The sequence below is a fragment of the Hemiscyllium ocellatum genome, chromosome 23 (assembly GCF_020745735.1).
Source record: "Hemiscyllium ocellatum isolate sHemOce1 chromosome 23, sHemOce1.pat.X.cur, whole genome shotgun sequence".
In the NCBI taxonomy this organism is placed as follows: domain Eukaryota; kingdom Metazoa; phylum Chordata; class Chondrichthyes; order Orectolobiformes; family Hemiscylliidae; genus Hemiscyllium; species Hemiscyllium ocellatum.
Genome location: NC_083423.1, coordinates 18,956,807 through 18,973,969, shown reverse-complemented (window position 1 = coordinate 18,973,969; position 17,163 = coordinate 18,956,807). Strand labels below are relative to the sequence as shown.

Genomic DNA, 17,163 nt, shown 5'->3' with positions numbered 1-17,163 from the left:
TTCATTCTCAACCGTTTTAAAGTCTTGAAATCGCCTTGAAAATTCCCCACGCAGTGCTTCTAACATAGATGAGTACCTGTGGAGGTGATCAGCTGAAGGTGCGGCTTCCTTCAGTGTTGGCAAATGGGTGAGAATGTTGTCCTCCATTTGGCTTGAGAAAAGCTGCAACTTTCTCATAAAAGCCTTCACCAAGTTGTACATTTCATGCACCAAAAGGCCCTTGCACTGCAGTTTCACATTTAGTTCATTCATAAGTGCAGTCACATCAACAGCAAAACTAAGGCCTGCAATCCAGTCTGCATCTGAAAGCTGTGGAATGCCATTCCCTCTCTTCACACAGAAATCTTGAATCTCTTCTCTCAGGTCCCACACACTTTTCAGCATTTTGCCCAGGCTGAGCCACCTGACAGCTGTGTGGTAGCCTATGTCATGATGTTCAATCTCATTTTCCTCCAAAAGTGCAACAAACTGCCTGTGATTCAAAACTCTTGCCCTGATGAAATTAACTATTTTAGTTACAACATCAACCACATGGTTAATTTTTAACACTGATTTACACAATACTTCCTGATGTATAATACAATGCAAAAATACCAATTTCTGTCACTTTATCCTGCATTCGCTTTAAGAGTCCCAACATTTTTTCCCCTTAGATTTGGACAACCATCCGTTGTCACACCCGTCAGCTTGGCCCATTTTAGTCCCAACGTGTACAAACATGCATTTACCTCCGTGAACAAATCATTACCAGTTGTTGTTCCTTTCATTGACTGCATGGCTGCCAGGCTCCTCCGTGATTTTAAAGTCCGTAGTTTTCCCATGTACAAAGAGGAGTAGCTGGGCTGTATCACGTATGTTGGAGCTCTCATCCAAAGCCAAGGGAAAAAAGTCAAAGTTGACTGCTCTGTGCTGCGGCTGAAGCTCTAGATTTCTTGCGATGTCCCCAATCCTTCTCGTTACAGTGCGTCGGGAGAGGGACATATTCTCAAATGCCTCCTTTTTCTCTGGGCATATTAGTTCTGCATAGTCCAACAAGCATTCCTTAATAAACACTCCATCAGAAAACTGTTTACTGTTTCTGGCGATTTTGTGGGATATAACATAACTTGTCTTGACAGCTGCATCTCGGGATACATGAAGTTTAGTAAAAGGTCTTTGCTGGTTATGCAGCTTAGCGAGCAAAGCGTCCAATTCCTTTGCCCGCTATTGATCAGACAAGTTGTTGTACTTCTCGGCGTATTTGGTCATGTAGTGGCAATTCAAATTATAATGCTTGAACTCAGCGACCTGTGCACCACAAACCAAGCACAAGGCTTTGCCTCCGATTTCTGTAAATAAATATCTAGCAGTCCATGTCTTCTTAAAAACGCGGCATTCTGTATCAACCTTCCTTTTTTGATGTGAGCTGACATTTTGAGGGCTAGCCAGCAAGCATCACTTTTAACTGTACACACACACACACACACACACACACACACACATCCATAAGTAAATAAAAAAAGCATCCTTTCAAAACAAAAGCAACACAGTTATATTGCATGCATGACGTAAACACTTTTTCATTTATGTTCTAACTTAAGATTGACCTCATGTGGGCCGGACAGAAACAACCAAAGGGCCGGATATGGCCAGGTCTGCTCTAAACCCTTCCTATTCATATACTCATCCAATACCTTTGAAATGTTGTAATTGTACCAGCTTCCACCACTTCTTGCAGCTTATTGCATACATGCACCACCTTCTCTTTGCCCCTTAGGTCCCTTCTAGATTTTTCCCCTCTCACTGTAAACCTATAACCTCCAATTCTGGACTCACCCAACGCCAAAGGAAGAGATCTTCTAAGCATCTTATTCATGCCCTTCATTATTTTATAAACCTCTGTAAAGTTACCCTCACCCTCCAATGCTCCAGGGAAAACAGCCCCAACCTATTCAGCATCCTGGTAGCACAAATCCTCCAAACCCTGACAACATCCTTGTAAATCTTTTCTGAACCCTTTCAAGTTTCACAATATCCGTCCATTAGGAAGGAGACCAGAATTGCACGCAATATTCTAACAACCGCCTCAGCAATGTCCTGCACAGCTGGAACATGACCTCCCAACTCTGATACTCAGTGCTCTGTCCAATAAAGGAAAACATACCAAACACCTTCTTCACTATCCTATCTACCTGTGACTGCACTTTCAATGCACTTCCAAGGTGTCTTTGTTCAGCAACAGACCCCAGAACCTCCCATTAAGGGTAACCTTTCAATGCAGAGGGTGGTGCATGTGATTGCTGGGCCTCTTACTGAGATATTTGTATCATCGATAGTCACAGGTGAGGTGCCGGAAGACTGGAGGTGAGCTAAGGTGGTGCCACTGTTTAAGAAGGGTGGTAAGGATAAGCCAGGGAACTATAGATCAGTGAGTCTGACATCGGTGGTGGACAAGTTGTTGGAGAGAATCCTGAGGGACAGGATGTACATGTATTTGGAAAGGCAAGGACTGATTATGGACAGTCAACATGGCTTTGTGTGGGAAATCACGTCTCGTAAACTTGATTGAGTTTTTTGAAGTAGTAACAAACAGGATTGATGAGGGCAGAGCAGTAGATGTGATCTATATGGACTTCAGTAAGGCATTTGACAAGGTTCCCCATGGGAGACTGGTTAGCAAGGTTAGATCTCAGTGAGAACTAGCCATTTGGATACAGAACTGGCTCAAAGGTAGAAGACAGAGGGTGGTGGTCGGAGGGTTGTTTTTCAGACTGGAGGCCTGTGACTAGTGGAGTGCCACAAGGATCAGTGCTAGGTCCACTACTTTTCATGATTTGGATGTGAACATAAGAGGTATAGTTAGTAAGTTGGCAGATGACACCAAAATTGGAGGTGTAGTGGATAGCAAAGAAGGTTACCTCAGATTACAACAGGATCTTGATCAGTTGGACCAATGGGCTGAGAAGTGGAGGATGGAGTTTGATTTAGATAAATGCGAGGTGCTGCATTTTGGGAAATCAAATCTTAGCAGGACTTTGACACTTAATGGTAAGGTCCTAGGGTGGGTTGCAGAAAAACAAGAAGAGACCTTGGAGTACAGGTTCATAGCTTCTCGAATGTTGATTTGTAGGTAGATAGGATAGTGAAGGCCGTGTCTGGTATGTTTTCCTTTATTGGTCAGAGTACTGAGTACAGGAGTTGAAAGGTCATGTTGTGGCTGGTTTGGCCACTGTTGGAATATTGCATGCAATTCTGGTCTCCTTCCTAGCGGAAGGATGTTGTGAAACTTGAAACGGTTCAGAAAAGATTTACAAGGATGTTGCCAGGGTTGGAGGATTTGAGCTCTAGGGGAGAGGCTGAACAAGCTGGGGCTGTTTTCTCTGGAGTGTCGGAGGCTGAGAGGTGACCTGAAAAGATGTTTATAAAATCATGAAGGGTATGGATAGAGTTAATAGACAAAGTTTTTTTCCCCGGGATGGGAAAGTCCAGAACTATAGGGCATAGGTTTAGGGTGAGAGGGGAAAGCTATAAAAGAGACCTAAGGGGCAAGTTTTTCATGTAGAGGGTGGTAAGTGTATGGAATGAGATGCCAGAGCAAGTGATGGAGGCTAGCACAATTGCAACATTTAAAAGGCATCTGGATAGGTATATGAATAGGAAGGGTTTGGAGGGACATAGGCCAGGTATTGGCAGAAGAGACTAGATTGGGTTGGGATAACTGGTCGGCATGGACGAGTTAGACTGAAGCGTCTGTTTCCATGCTGTACATCTCTATGACTCAAGTCCTGCCCTGATTTGCCTTTCCAAAATGCAACAATTCTGAATCAATTCCAGCTTGTATAAAGAGATACGATATGTCACAATCAAGTTTATTCATCCTCTCCCCACCCCCCCCCCCCAACTTCCTCTGTTGTGATTCTTCCAACTGAGTGTTTTCTAGAATTAATTAAGTTTGCTGAAATTAAATCCCAGACTTCCATTCCTTTCAATAACTTGTTTATTCAGTGGAACAGGAGTTACTGGGCATCCAATACTAAAAAGTAACTGTTTATTCAGCACAGTAGAGATTAAAGACAGCTCACTGCACCATGTTCTATATACTGGACTTTTGCTGACATTACAAAGATGATGGATTTTAAAGTAACACCTACAACTAACCCATTTGGCATTAGAAATTGGTGAAAGATTGATGAATTCAAAACTGAACTTTATTTCTGAATATAACTTTTGATCAATCAGGACTACTCTTTATTCGAAAGAAAAAAGAAATTGAACAGTCTAGTTAAAGCATATATAATAAAGCTTTGTGTTTTCTAGATAAAAGTGCAATTTTATTTTCCGGTTGAAAATCTAATGTACAACATACGCTTTACGTACTCACCTTTAAAATGAATACTTCCTATGTTATTAATAGAAACCCCACAAATATTTATCCCATGAAACTTAAATGTATCAATATATAAATACATATTTAAATGTAAACATTTTGCTATGACAAGTGGGCAATGAAGTGATAGAATCAATCTTAAAGAAAGTTTTTCTCCCTCAGTAACTAAAATTTCTCTACTCGTATTCAAGGAAATGGAACAAATAAGTGCTTGATGCAAAAGTGCCTTACTATTGCCAACTCTCAAGTTGCTGTTCTAGGGTTAATCTCCTAAGCCTTAGAGACTTTTGACGATGCTCAATACCATTCCTCTCCCCCCCCGCCCCCCCCAAGCACAGCATACAAAATTTAAGTATTAGCGTCTTACAGCATTTCAAAGTTACAAGAAAAAGTTGCTATGCTTTGGTATTGAACAAAGATTTCCGGAACATGTATTATCAGACTTGTATCAATCCTAAAGTTTCACAAGTGCTCAAGGCTCCAAGACAAAATGTTCAGAGAAAAAGGCATCACCCGTCTTAATTTGCACAGAAAGATAACAGGAACCAAATTAAATTACAAATCCCAAAATGTATGCTTAACATAAACAAGATCATCATGTCCTCAATAGAACAGTAGCCCCACAGAAGTATGGTGTAAAGAAAAAAATTAAATCAACTGTATCTAATTTCACAAAGGTTTAAGAAAGAGAGCTCAGTATGTCAATTAGGGTGACTGAACATCTTAACAATCTGAGTAAGGCTTAAGGATTAAATTCATATACAGCTTTTATCCAAGATGATTGTTTTCACATAGCAATTGCCAAACACTTATAATTTAACCTACAAACCTAAAAAGAACAGGCATCATTCACCCTTACTAATAAACAAAAGCCCACTTTTACTGTGTCGATAATCGAGCAATAAATAATAAAGGGAAATTAAATATTGTAAATTATTTCATGACAACTGCAGCTCACAAACAAAAAAAATTTGTAAGGCGACTACAAAACTTCAGAAAATACGTACCTTTCTTCCACCAAACAGCTAACCTTGAGCAGTCTACATATAACCTATCAACCTTTTAGGTTATATCAAGATTGAGATGAGAATGCCATCTATTCAAAAAAGTTGATGCAAGACCTTCTAAATTACTAAGAAATTTACAATGAAGGAATTCACTGAAGGGCAAGTCCATTCTAAATGTCACATGCAAAATTCCTTACAATTGAACAAATGGGTGTTCTATTTATAGTGAATATTGGTTAATATATAGATAAAACAGACAAGCAGCATTGTACTCAGGAAACAATTTATCACTGACTGATCAGCACAAATCTATTTGTTTGTTCCCTTAATAATGCCTGTTCCTTTGTGAACAAAGCATTCGCCAACCAGAATTTATTGCAGTTGAAAAGTATGGCACTGGAAAAGCACAGCACAGCTTTTGTTTATTAGTATTTTATTAAAACATCTCACACCTATTAAAATGTTTCCCATTGGATTACTTGGAAAGTATAGTAATATATTTAGGCATGAAATTTCACATACTGGAAGCTTGCACAGCAAGCTATAGTCCAAATGGTTATTTTATTTGGGGAGTATAGGTTAAGGCATGATTGTTGACAGGAAATCTCCTTTGAGTATTACCCTGAAATCTTTAACGTCCACCTAAAGTATAAGAACAGCCAGGTACGACCTTTCTGGAATACTTCATTCAAAACCTGGCATCGCTTGACAGGACTCCTTTAGCACTGATAGTGGACAGAATCACATATTTGGAATTGCATAGAATGCATAGCCAAGGAATAGACCATTCAGTGCAACTGATTCATAGAGGTGCATCAAATTTCTGCAGCTGCGGTTGGTGTGTAACTCTGCAGATAACCCTAAGTTGAACGATGCCTGCTCTTTTTAGGTCAGGCAGCATCCGAGGAGCAGAAGAGTCGATGTTTCAGGTATAAGCCTTTCATCAGGAATGAATTTATTGCAGGCAATTGCATCAATATCAAGGCAAAAATGGAAACCCGTTTCAGAATGATACCTTTGCCCTTAATGAAACCTCTCTGTCCACCTATAACTCGTACCTCTTATCTCATAAAGACTGTCACAGTGGTCAATTGGCATTTCTCAGCAGATCACCACTTGGCCTGAACCCCGACTCCCGTGGCACCTGTCCCACTCCCTTAACTCTTAATACAAATGCTCATATTTTACCACTCTTCCAACTGAAAAATAAATTTTCACCAACATACATTGATGTTTTCCTCCCTCAATCTCTACACAGAATCATTTGTTATTCTTAATAATTTCAACCAATGGTCTCTCTCTCTCTCTCTCCACCAAGTTTACTGCTCTCCCAATCTCCCTAAGTATCTCCTTCCAAAAATATTCTGAAATCAATATTCATGTGCTTGCCTTGACCTTGCTATTTCATTTGGTCTTGCTTCTACCTCCCTCTCCTTAAGCAGATCCACAAATACAGTGGAAGCAGGTTGTTTTTGCTGAAATGGATGATAGACTACTCAGGTTCGTACATTTCTTCCACTGTTTGCATTTGGCCTGCAACTGGACCTTTTGGAGGCACTCAAAATGATTGATTCCTTTGAAGATACTTATTCTCCAAATTGGGTGATCCTGGCTACTACTCCTGACTCATTGGGGACAGCATTTTTTCAGGAAGGCTTTAAGGATGTTCCAAAGAGTTTTCTCTGCCCTCCTGGTGATGACTTGTCATGACAAAGCTAGGAATAGACAGTTTGTTTTGGAAGTCCTATATCAAGCATGTGAACAATGTGACCCATCCAATACAATGGACTGCAGACTAGTGTTTCAATACTGGAGTTGGTTGGTCTGAGAGGACAATAATATTGGAACATTTATCCTGCCAATGGATTTAAGAATTTTGTTGAGGCACCACTAGTGATAGTTGAGGAATCTACTGTACATTGTCCAAGTGCCCATTGCTGGTAATACTGTTGCTCTGTAAAACGAGTTTGAGAACTTTGTCATCAAACACTGTTCTTCAGACATCCAAAGGCTGCGCTGAGACAACGGTCAATTTCTTCACCTGCCCTCCGTAACAGGAAGCTACAACTGTATGAAAATTATTTTTTTTTTAAAACAGTAATGTTATCAGGAGCAAGCTAGTAGATAAACCTTCATTTTCTGGCCATTTAGCTGAGGGCCCATTTTCTTATTTGCCTCTAAATACACAATGATGATATTTGAGTTTAGCCTTAGAGTGCATGTGCTAATGTGATCTGCATATTGCAGCTACCAGGCACAACTTGGGTTTATCATGGTTTTAGTCTGGAGGCAACACAGCTTGAATAGTTCCCTGGTCATCCTGTGGATTAGCTCCAAACTAAACACAAGGTGTCATGGCAAGGAAGATGGAGAAGAGATTGATGCAATGACATAGTCCTGCTTGACCTCAGTTGGCACACATACTGAGTCTGCAGTGGATCCATTGGTGAAGGAGGCGGTAGACAGAAAAAGACTGGGACCAAGCAAAAAGGCTATGACCTAAAGAACAGCTGGTAAGTGGCAATACGATAGGAAATACAACAACCCACCAACAGCCATAGCATGCATGAATTTTTTTTAGTTTAGACAGGGCTATCTATGCACAAGCCCATTCATAGCTAAGAAGGAGTGGTACTCGTCAAGGAGACAGAAGCAGTAAAGTTCATTAGAAATGCTTCCCTTATGAGACTCAATCCATGACACAAGCGCCTTCAATTACATCCCGCTGTATGCTACCTTTGCCATCTTGCACAAGTCCAGCCAGACAGGAGGTTGAAAAAACCTTTTGTCAGCTGAGAACAACAAGGCTGCTGGCATAGATGGATCTGTTGCCAAAATAATAAAATTAGGTGAGGCAACACTCTTGGGTCTCATACACAATCTATTTTCCATCATATGGAAGGAGAAAAATATGCAGGGGTTCCCCAAGATGCCCTACTGTAAACAAAACTGGAGATCTCAGCAGATCTGTCCACGGACAGAGAGCAAGTTAACATTAAGTCTAAATGACTCTTCCCAAGATGCCCTAATTGTGTCATCTTCAAAAAGCAGTAATATAGTTTGTGATAATTATGGCAAGGTATTCCTGCTGCCCACCACTGAGAAGGAGGTCTTCGCAACATCCTAAAAAAATCATCACCTTTTGCAGTTGAAGAGCACTATCTAGAGTCATTTTGTGGATTCTGCGGTAGATTAGATTAGATTACTTACAGATAAGATTACTTACAGTGTGGAAACAGGCCCTTCTGCCCAACAAGTCCACACCGACCCTCCAAAGAGCAACCCACCCATACATTTACCCCTTAACCAACACTATGGGTAATTTAGCATGGCCAATTTACCTGACCCGCACATCTTTGGACTGTGGGAGGAAACCGGAGTACCCGGAGGAAACCCACGTAGACACGGGAAGAGCGTGCAAACTCCACACAGTCAGTCGCCTGAGGCGGGAATTGAACCCGGGTCTCTGGCGCTGTGAGGCAGCAGTGCTAACCACTGTGCCACCATGCCGCGCCACCCACATTCTGTCCATCAATATGCACAATGAGCATGATTCTCACAGCTAGACAAATTCAACGTAGTGAAAAAAGCAGCAACAACCTCTATATAAGGCTTTTTTGACCTCACAAATATTTTCCAATGGCCACTAAGGGGTATTAGAGATGTCCTCAAATTTAAATGCTAAAAAAACTCATCACCATTCTGTGCTACATGACAGCATGCATAATAATATCAACATACCACGCATAAATAAAGCCATCTCTCCTTAGATCAGTCACACCCTCACTCCATTTCACATCCCAATCCTATGCCCTTCTGAAACTGGGCTGGGAAAATCACTTACAACTTCAAATCCAAACTGTCTGGCTTTTAGTTTTCCACTCATTCAACATTTCCACAGCCACTGATTTGCACAACCATACCATCACTTTCGCTTTAGATGCCCCTATATCCAAAAAATCCAATTGTCTCTCTGTGGTCACTGTTGAAAATGTGTTGCTGGCTAAAGCACAGCAGGTCAGGCAGCATCCAAGGAATAGGAAATTCGACGTTTCAGGCATAAGCCCTTCATCAGGAATGAGGAGAGTATGCCAAGCAGGCTAAGATAAAAAGGTAGGGAGGAGGGACTTGGGGGAGGGGCGATGGAGATGTGATAGGTGGAAGGAGGTCAAGGTGAGGGTCATAGGCCGGAGTGGGGTGGGGGCAGAGAGGTCAGGAAGAAGATTGCAGGTTAGGAAGACGGTGCTGAGTTGAGGGAACTGACTGAGACAAGGTGGGGGGAGGGGAAATGAGGAAACTGGAGAAATCTGAGTTCATCCCTTGTAGTTGGAGGGTTCCCAGGCAGAAGATGAGGTGCTCTTCCTCCAACCGTCGTGCTGTTATATTCTGGTGATGGAGGAGTCCAAGGACTTGCATGTCCTTGGTGGAGTGGGAGGGAGAGTTAAAGTGTTGAGCCACGGGGTGGTTGGGTTGGTTGGTCCGGACGTCCCAGAGGTGTTCCCTGATGCTTTCCGCAAGTAGGCGGCCCGTCTCCCCAATATAGAGGAGGCCACATCGGGTGCAGCGGATGCAATAGATGTGTGTGGAGGTGCAGGTGAATTTGTGGCGGATATGGAAGGTAAATGCAAAGCTTGTGCCCATGAAACGTCGAATTTCCTGTTCCTTGGATGCTGCCTGACCTGCTGCACTTTAACCAGCAACACATTTTCAGCTCTGATCACCAGCATCTGCAGACCTCACTTTTTATTCTATGTGATGCAACCAACTATAATGTTCTGCACCAAGCATAGAGCACACCATGTATACAGTGCTACCTTGACCAGTTGGAAGACACCTAGATCTACAGAAATACATGATCAAAAAGAGAGATGACACCATAATTCATTTCAAATTATTCAGAAATATTTGGCTCAATAACAAAATATGTTTCATGCGCTCCATGTCACAAACTCCTCGACTCTAGGACATCACTTATTACTGTTCAGTAGTCTATTTATTCAGAGATATTTCTCCACCAGTCTACACAGCAGCCCATTTCAAGTACTAGCCACTGTATCAGTGAATACCTACCTACTCCTGAATAATACATTGCAATACTTTCAGTAAGAATGTAAGCGAATGCATTAAAAAAAAAGAGTGCCACAAAAAATTCAGAAGGTCTGATATAGTGCTGAATTTCTCTAGCACTTGTTTTTGCTTCAGATCTCCAACATTCACAATTTTGATTTTATATAGGTATTAAATGGGGCAATGGGAAAGCTATTCAGTGCTTCTGGCATGCTGTATAACTTAACAAGAATATGGCTGATCCTCCACCTCAATTTCACCTTCTGCCACAATTTCTATATCCCTTAAAGCCCTCCATGTCCAAAAATCTATCAATTTCCATCTTGAACATATTTGAAAACTGACCACCCATATTCTTTTGGGAAACAAATTCTAGGAGTCACAACTCTCCAAATCAAGAAATCCCACTTCGTTCTACCCTAATTTGCCAATCCTTTAAGCAGAGGTTGTGAGGTCACAACTCCAGTCTGTCCTGACAAGGGAAACATCCTTTCAGTACCTATACAGTCAAAGTCCATTACAGGTATATAAATTTCAACATGAGATCACCTCTCATTCTTAGCTTTACAGATTTCAGACTGCTCAATCTCTCCTAATAGGACAATAACTGCCAGGGGTCTAATGAATCTTTGCTGCACTCCCTGCAAGGCAGGCATATTCTTCATACCTGGGCTTCTTGCAAAAAGGCTCACCAGGTCCTATCTATTAGCAGTGTGATAGGTTTACACTTGTACTCAAATCACTTCATATTATAGCCTAACAAACTACTTGCTTTCTTATTTGCTTGTTATACAGGTACAGAGAATTCTCGTATAATGCACGTTTCTTGAACGTGATTTGGCTGTAACACAACTTGTGAATTGAGGACTTTTCAAATGAAGCAAACTCCTGTTCACTTGACATCATCTGGTCAGTGGGTTCGTGCACTTTCTTGTGAAGAGCTTTGTGAAAGCTTTGTGATTTTAGTGTTAAAGTGTTAAAATTTACTGTATTACTTAATTAAATGTATGATTTTTAAAAAGTTAGAGGGTGCTATCCATTTGTATTTTTAATTTTGATTTTTACTGGTATTTTTGGTACTTCGCCCAATACCGTTTTTCCCCATAAACCCCTTTATTTATATTGCGCAATTTTCTATAACATGGCAACACATGGGAATACAACTACAGCATTATAGGAGAACTAACTATACATTAACTTTATAATTGTTTAAGAACAATAAGTACGTTCTGAATATGAACATTTCCCAAGCTTTCATCATTTAGAGAAAATGTGTTTCTGTTATTCCTACCAAAATAGGCAATTTTACACTTATCCACATTAAATTTCATTTAACGTGAGCTTGCCCAGTAACTCAACCTGTCTATATCCCTTTGTGGACTCTTCCTCCCCCTCTTTGGAATTTGTATTTCATCTGTAACTTTGTCAGAAAACACTGGGTTCTTTCAAAATCAAAGTCAATGATATAGATTATAAATAAGAGACACGAACTCTGATCCTTACAGAATCCACCTCAGTCTTGTAAATGGTCTATTTACTCCCACACTCTACCCTCTATCAATTAACCAATCTTCAAAACATATTATTCCCAAATCTCAATTCCATGTGCCCTAATTTTATGTAAAAATTTATTGTGTGGCAGCTTATCAAATGGTCTTTGAAAATCTAAGCAAATTTACAGGTTCCCTGTATCTACCCTGCTAATTTCAACCACAAATAAACTCAAAGATTAAACACTCAATTTCTATTTCTTCTGCCGAACATTATTCTGACTTCCTAAGTACTCATCATTATTCATTCATAGAATCCCTACAGTGTGAAAGCAGGCGATTCAGCCGAAGTCCACACTGACCCTCCGAAGAACCCATCTTGCCTGCACATCCCTGAACGTTATCAGCAATTTAGCATGGCTGATCCACCTAATCTGCAAACCCTTAGATGATGGGGGGAAATCTTTGTTTGTCTCTTTCTACTTTTATTTTCACAATAGGGTTACATATACTATTTTCCGATCCACATGGCAGTTCAGAATCCACAGAATTTCTAGAAGATCAAAATCAAAGCATTTGTTATCTCTATGACTTTGTTATGGACCAGGCCAGATCCCCTCAGAACATTTCAAGAAAATGGTCCAGACCCTAATTTTGCCAGTCGTTTTAAGCAGATACAAGTGGATATTCCAGGACTGATGCAGCTGGTCAACCCACTTAGTTTTAAGCAAAATAAAATTTATTTACAAGATCACCAAATGAAATACAAACAAAAAAAATACTGAATATCTTAACCTGAAAACACAACAAATAATCTCAACTTAATGATATTGTTCCAAATACTTGCCACAATTCCCATAAACACACTTTAGCACCAAAGGTAAAATCAAACACACGGTCTAACAAGAAAGATGTCAAGAATGGGTACCAGCATGGACCTACTTCTTTGGGTCCAGCAGCTTCGAAACACTACTGCTAAAAACCAAGTGGAAAGTTGAGCTGGGAGAACTAGCCATTTCCCTTTCATTGAGCAAGTCTTTTTTTTAAACTTGAAAGTCTTTTACCTGAGGCAGTATCTGTTAGTTTTAATCAAACTAAAACCTATCCAAACCCAGACATTTCAGAGTCTCTGTCTTTTACGCTCTCTCTGGGGAAAAAAAATGACAACATAACCTTGTTAAAGGAGCAGCACTGCCACTGCTTTGTTTTTAACCTTAGGATAGAAACCATCAGCTCCAGGATAACCACCAACTTTTAGTCCTGCTACTCACTCCAGTACTACTACTTCACTAATACAAATTTCTTTAAACATCTCTTTTTTTGCTAGAGTGTTGCAGTCATTAACACAAAAAAATAATGTTCACCAAGGTCTCCAATGTCTAATCACCTTGAGGTAGAATAACGATGAATCATGAGATCCAGAGCTTATGAGAACTTGGAACTGTTAGAACAGTTTGCTTTCAAAAATCTCAAAATAACCCACACCACATCGTATTCCTCTAATATCATGATGGTTTCTGCCATTATGTCAACAGACTCCTGTTCAGCAAGCAGGCTAATCACTCATCATGTATGTTGGTCTTGATTTCATTTAAAAATCACACATGAAATTTGATTTACAGATCACATTGATATTGTGGAGGACCACAATTAATAGTCAGTTCAACTTAATATTTCATCACTTACCTGCGAGTAGGAAGGTGATCAGACAAGTTTCTTTTGGCATGTAGAGTTTCAGACGGGAGCCACTGAAGACATATTCAACCACAGCCTCTGAACGCCCAGCTCTCTGCAAGAATGGCAGAAATTGCTTGGCTTTCTGGGTGTCCTGCACACGATAAGATATGAAGTTATTGGGAATGTGTTTGCAGACTGATCATCACCAGCAACAAAAGTAACAAATATTCAATGTCAATTGGGAATGAGAATTTAGGCTAAATGTTTAAACATGGCCTAGGAATAGTGAAAAACTACATTCCTCGTGGAAACAACTCATTTTGAGATCAAATCAGTATCAGTCATAGAGATGTACAGAATGGAACCAGACCCTGCAGTCCAACTTGTCCATGCTCATTTCATCCACATACCAACCACTGCATGAAATAGTTGCTCCATAGGTCTCTTTTATATCTTTCCCCTCTCACCCTAAACCTATGCCCTCTAATTCTGGACTCCCCCATCCCAGGGAAAAGACTTTGTCAATTAATTCTATCCATGTCCTTCATGATTTTATAAACCTCTTTCAGGTCACCCCTCAGCCTCCAGTGCTCCAGGGAAAACAGCCCCAGCCTATTCAATCTTTCCCCATATCTTAAAACCACCAACCCAGGCAACATCCTTGTAAATCTTTTCTGAATCCTTTCAAGTTTCATCACATCCTTCTGATTGGAAGGAGACCAGAAGTGCACGCAATATTCCAAAATTGGCCTAACCGATGTCCTGTCAGGACACATGACCTCCAAATTCTCATACTCGGTACATCAATAAAGGAAAGCATACTAAATGCCTTCTACATTACCCCATCCACCTGTACTCCAAGGTTTCTTTGTTCAGCAACACTCCCTAGTAGGAACTTCCTAATAAGTGTATAAGTCCGGCTAAGGTTTGATATCCCAAAATGCAGCACCTCGCATTTATCTGAATTAACTCCATCTGCCACTCCTCAGACCATTTGCTCACCTGGTCAAGATTCCTTTTTCACTGTCCACTACATCTCAAATTTTCACCTATACCTCTTATGTTCACATCCAAATCATTTATATAAATGATGAAAAAGTGGTAGAGCCAGCACTGACCCTTGTGGTACTCCACTGGTCACGGGCCTCCAGTCAGAAAAACAACTCTCCACCATCACCCTCTATCTTCTACCTTTGAGCCAGTTCGGTATCCAAATGGCTAGGTCTTCCTGTATTCCATACTAATTAGTATCCCATGGGGAATTTTGTCAAATGCCTTATTGAAGTCCATATAGATCACATCCATCGCTCTGACCTCATCAATCCTCTTGTTACTTCTTCAAAAATACCCAGTCAAGTTCTTCAGACAGGACGTCCCTTGCACAAGCCATGTTGACTATCCCTAATCAGTCCTTGCCTTTCCAAATATGTGTAATGCCTGTCCCTCAGGATTCCCTCCAACAACTTGCCCACCGCCACCGTCAGGCACATCTGTCTATAGTTCGCTCGTTCGTCCTTGAAATAAATGACAATTGAACAGTAAACCATTAATTTTTTCTGTATTCAGCACACTTCAAATCAGTTTGCTCACAATAAAGCTTATTATGAAGTTTGAGGCAAATAAGGAACAACACTATCCAAACACCTCAAAAGCTACAGTTAGTAGAAAATCTTTAGCTTACAGAGCAACAGCATTGATATTTTGAGCTGAATGGCTTTGTGAACATTAATAACAATGAAGCTATCAGTTTAGCTCACTGCATGCAAGTACCTATTGGCTGACAGAGCAGTGATTCTCCACTCGTTTCTCATTACCAGGCAGCACAAAATAGACTTTTATATTAATATTCATCTAGTTCAAACCTCAAGCATAAATATGACTCAAATTCGCTTAACAGCAGAATTGTAAATTCCAACTAAAAACATGCATTTTATAATTATTTCTATGCACAGTAACGCTGTTGGTATGGTCATAAATTTCTATAGAAATGAATGACCAAGCACTCCTGTATTTTCTGCCCTCAGGTGATCTCAGCTTCAAGGCCCAAAGTCCCTCATCACTTGTCCTGTAGGTTAACAAAATAATCATTTTAACACTTCAAAATAAGGAGTGCATTGCAACCAGGTACTTTTTTGATATTTGCTTAAATATGGAAGTCATTGATTAGATTAGATTTAGATTAGATTACTTATAGTGTGGAAACAGGCCCTTCTGCCCAACAAGTCCACACCGACCCGCCGAAGCGCAACCCACCCATACCCCTACATTTACCCCTTACCTAACACTACGGGTAATTTAGCATGGCCAATTCACCTGACCCCGCACATCTTTGGACTGTGGGAGGAAACCGGAGCACCCGGAGGAAACCCACACAGACACGGGGAGAACGTGCAAACTCCACACAGACAGTCGCCTGAGGCAGGAATTGAACCCGGGTCTCTGGTGATTCTGGCATTTACTCCCCATCTCTAATTGCCCTACAGGAGGTGAGTGTGTGCAGCCAACTTAAAACACTGCAGCACTTGGAGCACAGAGACACCAACAATGCCATTAGGAAGTTATCTCCAGTATTCTAATCCAACGAGAGTGAAAAACTAGTGATAAAGTTTGAAGTCATGTTTGTGAGAGATTTGGAGGGGGATTTGCAGTTGGTGGTGTTCATCAGCAACTGCTTCTTCTACCCTTCTCAGGGGTTATAAATTGCAATGGCAAACAGAACGTTTGATGAAGTATTGCAGTATATCTTGTGATGGTACACAGTGCTGTCACCGTGCATTGCTGGTGAAGGAGATGAATTAAGCAGGATGCTGTGCTCTTGGTGGTGTCAAGCTTCAAGTGTTATTAAAACTGCACGCATTCAGGCAAGTGTAGAGTATTCCATTATACTCTTGGCTTGTGTGCTTTAGGTGGTGGGCAAGCTTTACGAGTTAGATGTTGGGAGGGAATTCAGCAATGGCATCGCCACGGAGTGAAATGGAGAGAGGATTAGATTCGCTCTTGCTGGAGATGGTCATTTCTATCACATACGTGCAGGCAATGTTACTTGCCACTTACCAGCTGAAGCCTTAAACTTGTCCAAGTCTCCCAATCTATATACATAAATGGCTTCAGATTCTCAACAGTCATGAACGGTGTTGAACATTGTGAAATCATCAGTATCCCCATTTCTGAGTGTGTAATGGAGCAAAAGTCATCTATGAAGCAGAAGATGGTTGGGCCAGGAACATTATACTCAAGAATTTGTGCGATAATATCCCTGTGACTGAAACGATTAACTACTAACAACCCACAATCACCTCCTTCAGTGCCGAGTAAGACAACAACCAGTGCTCTGATGTTGTGGAAGTCAATATCAATTTCTAGAGCCTGTGAAGTGCCATTGTGGACAATAGGTGTTAATCTTGGGGCTTACATTGAGCTTTGTTGGATCACGAGAGCACGTCAGTCAAAAACACTAACAAGAGAGCAAAATGGTGTATTGAAATGACAAGCCACTAGAAGGTTGGGGTCATTCTTAGTGACAGCGTGAGGTGGTCTGCAAAGTGGTTACCCAGTC

The 17,163-nt window shown here is 40.8% G+C and overlaps 1 protein-coding gene across 1 annotated transcript in view; it reads right to left on the bottom strand.

Annotated features, from left to right (window-relative positions):
- The window catches only part of snd1 (staphylococcal nuclease and tudor domain containing 1), an 845,795-nt gene that overhangs the window by 575,866 nt on the left and 252,766 nt on the right, over positions 1–17,163 (bottom strand). Inside the window, exon 15 of the mRNA XM_060842752.1 lies at positions 13,617–13,758. Coding sequence (XP_060698735.1) covers positions 13,617–13,758 — 142 coding nt within the window. The remainder of the gene's footprint in view (positions 1–13,616; positions 13,759–17,163) is intronic.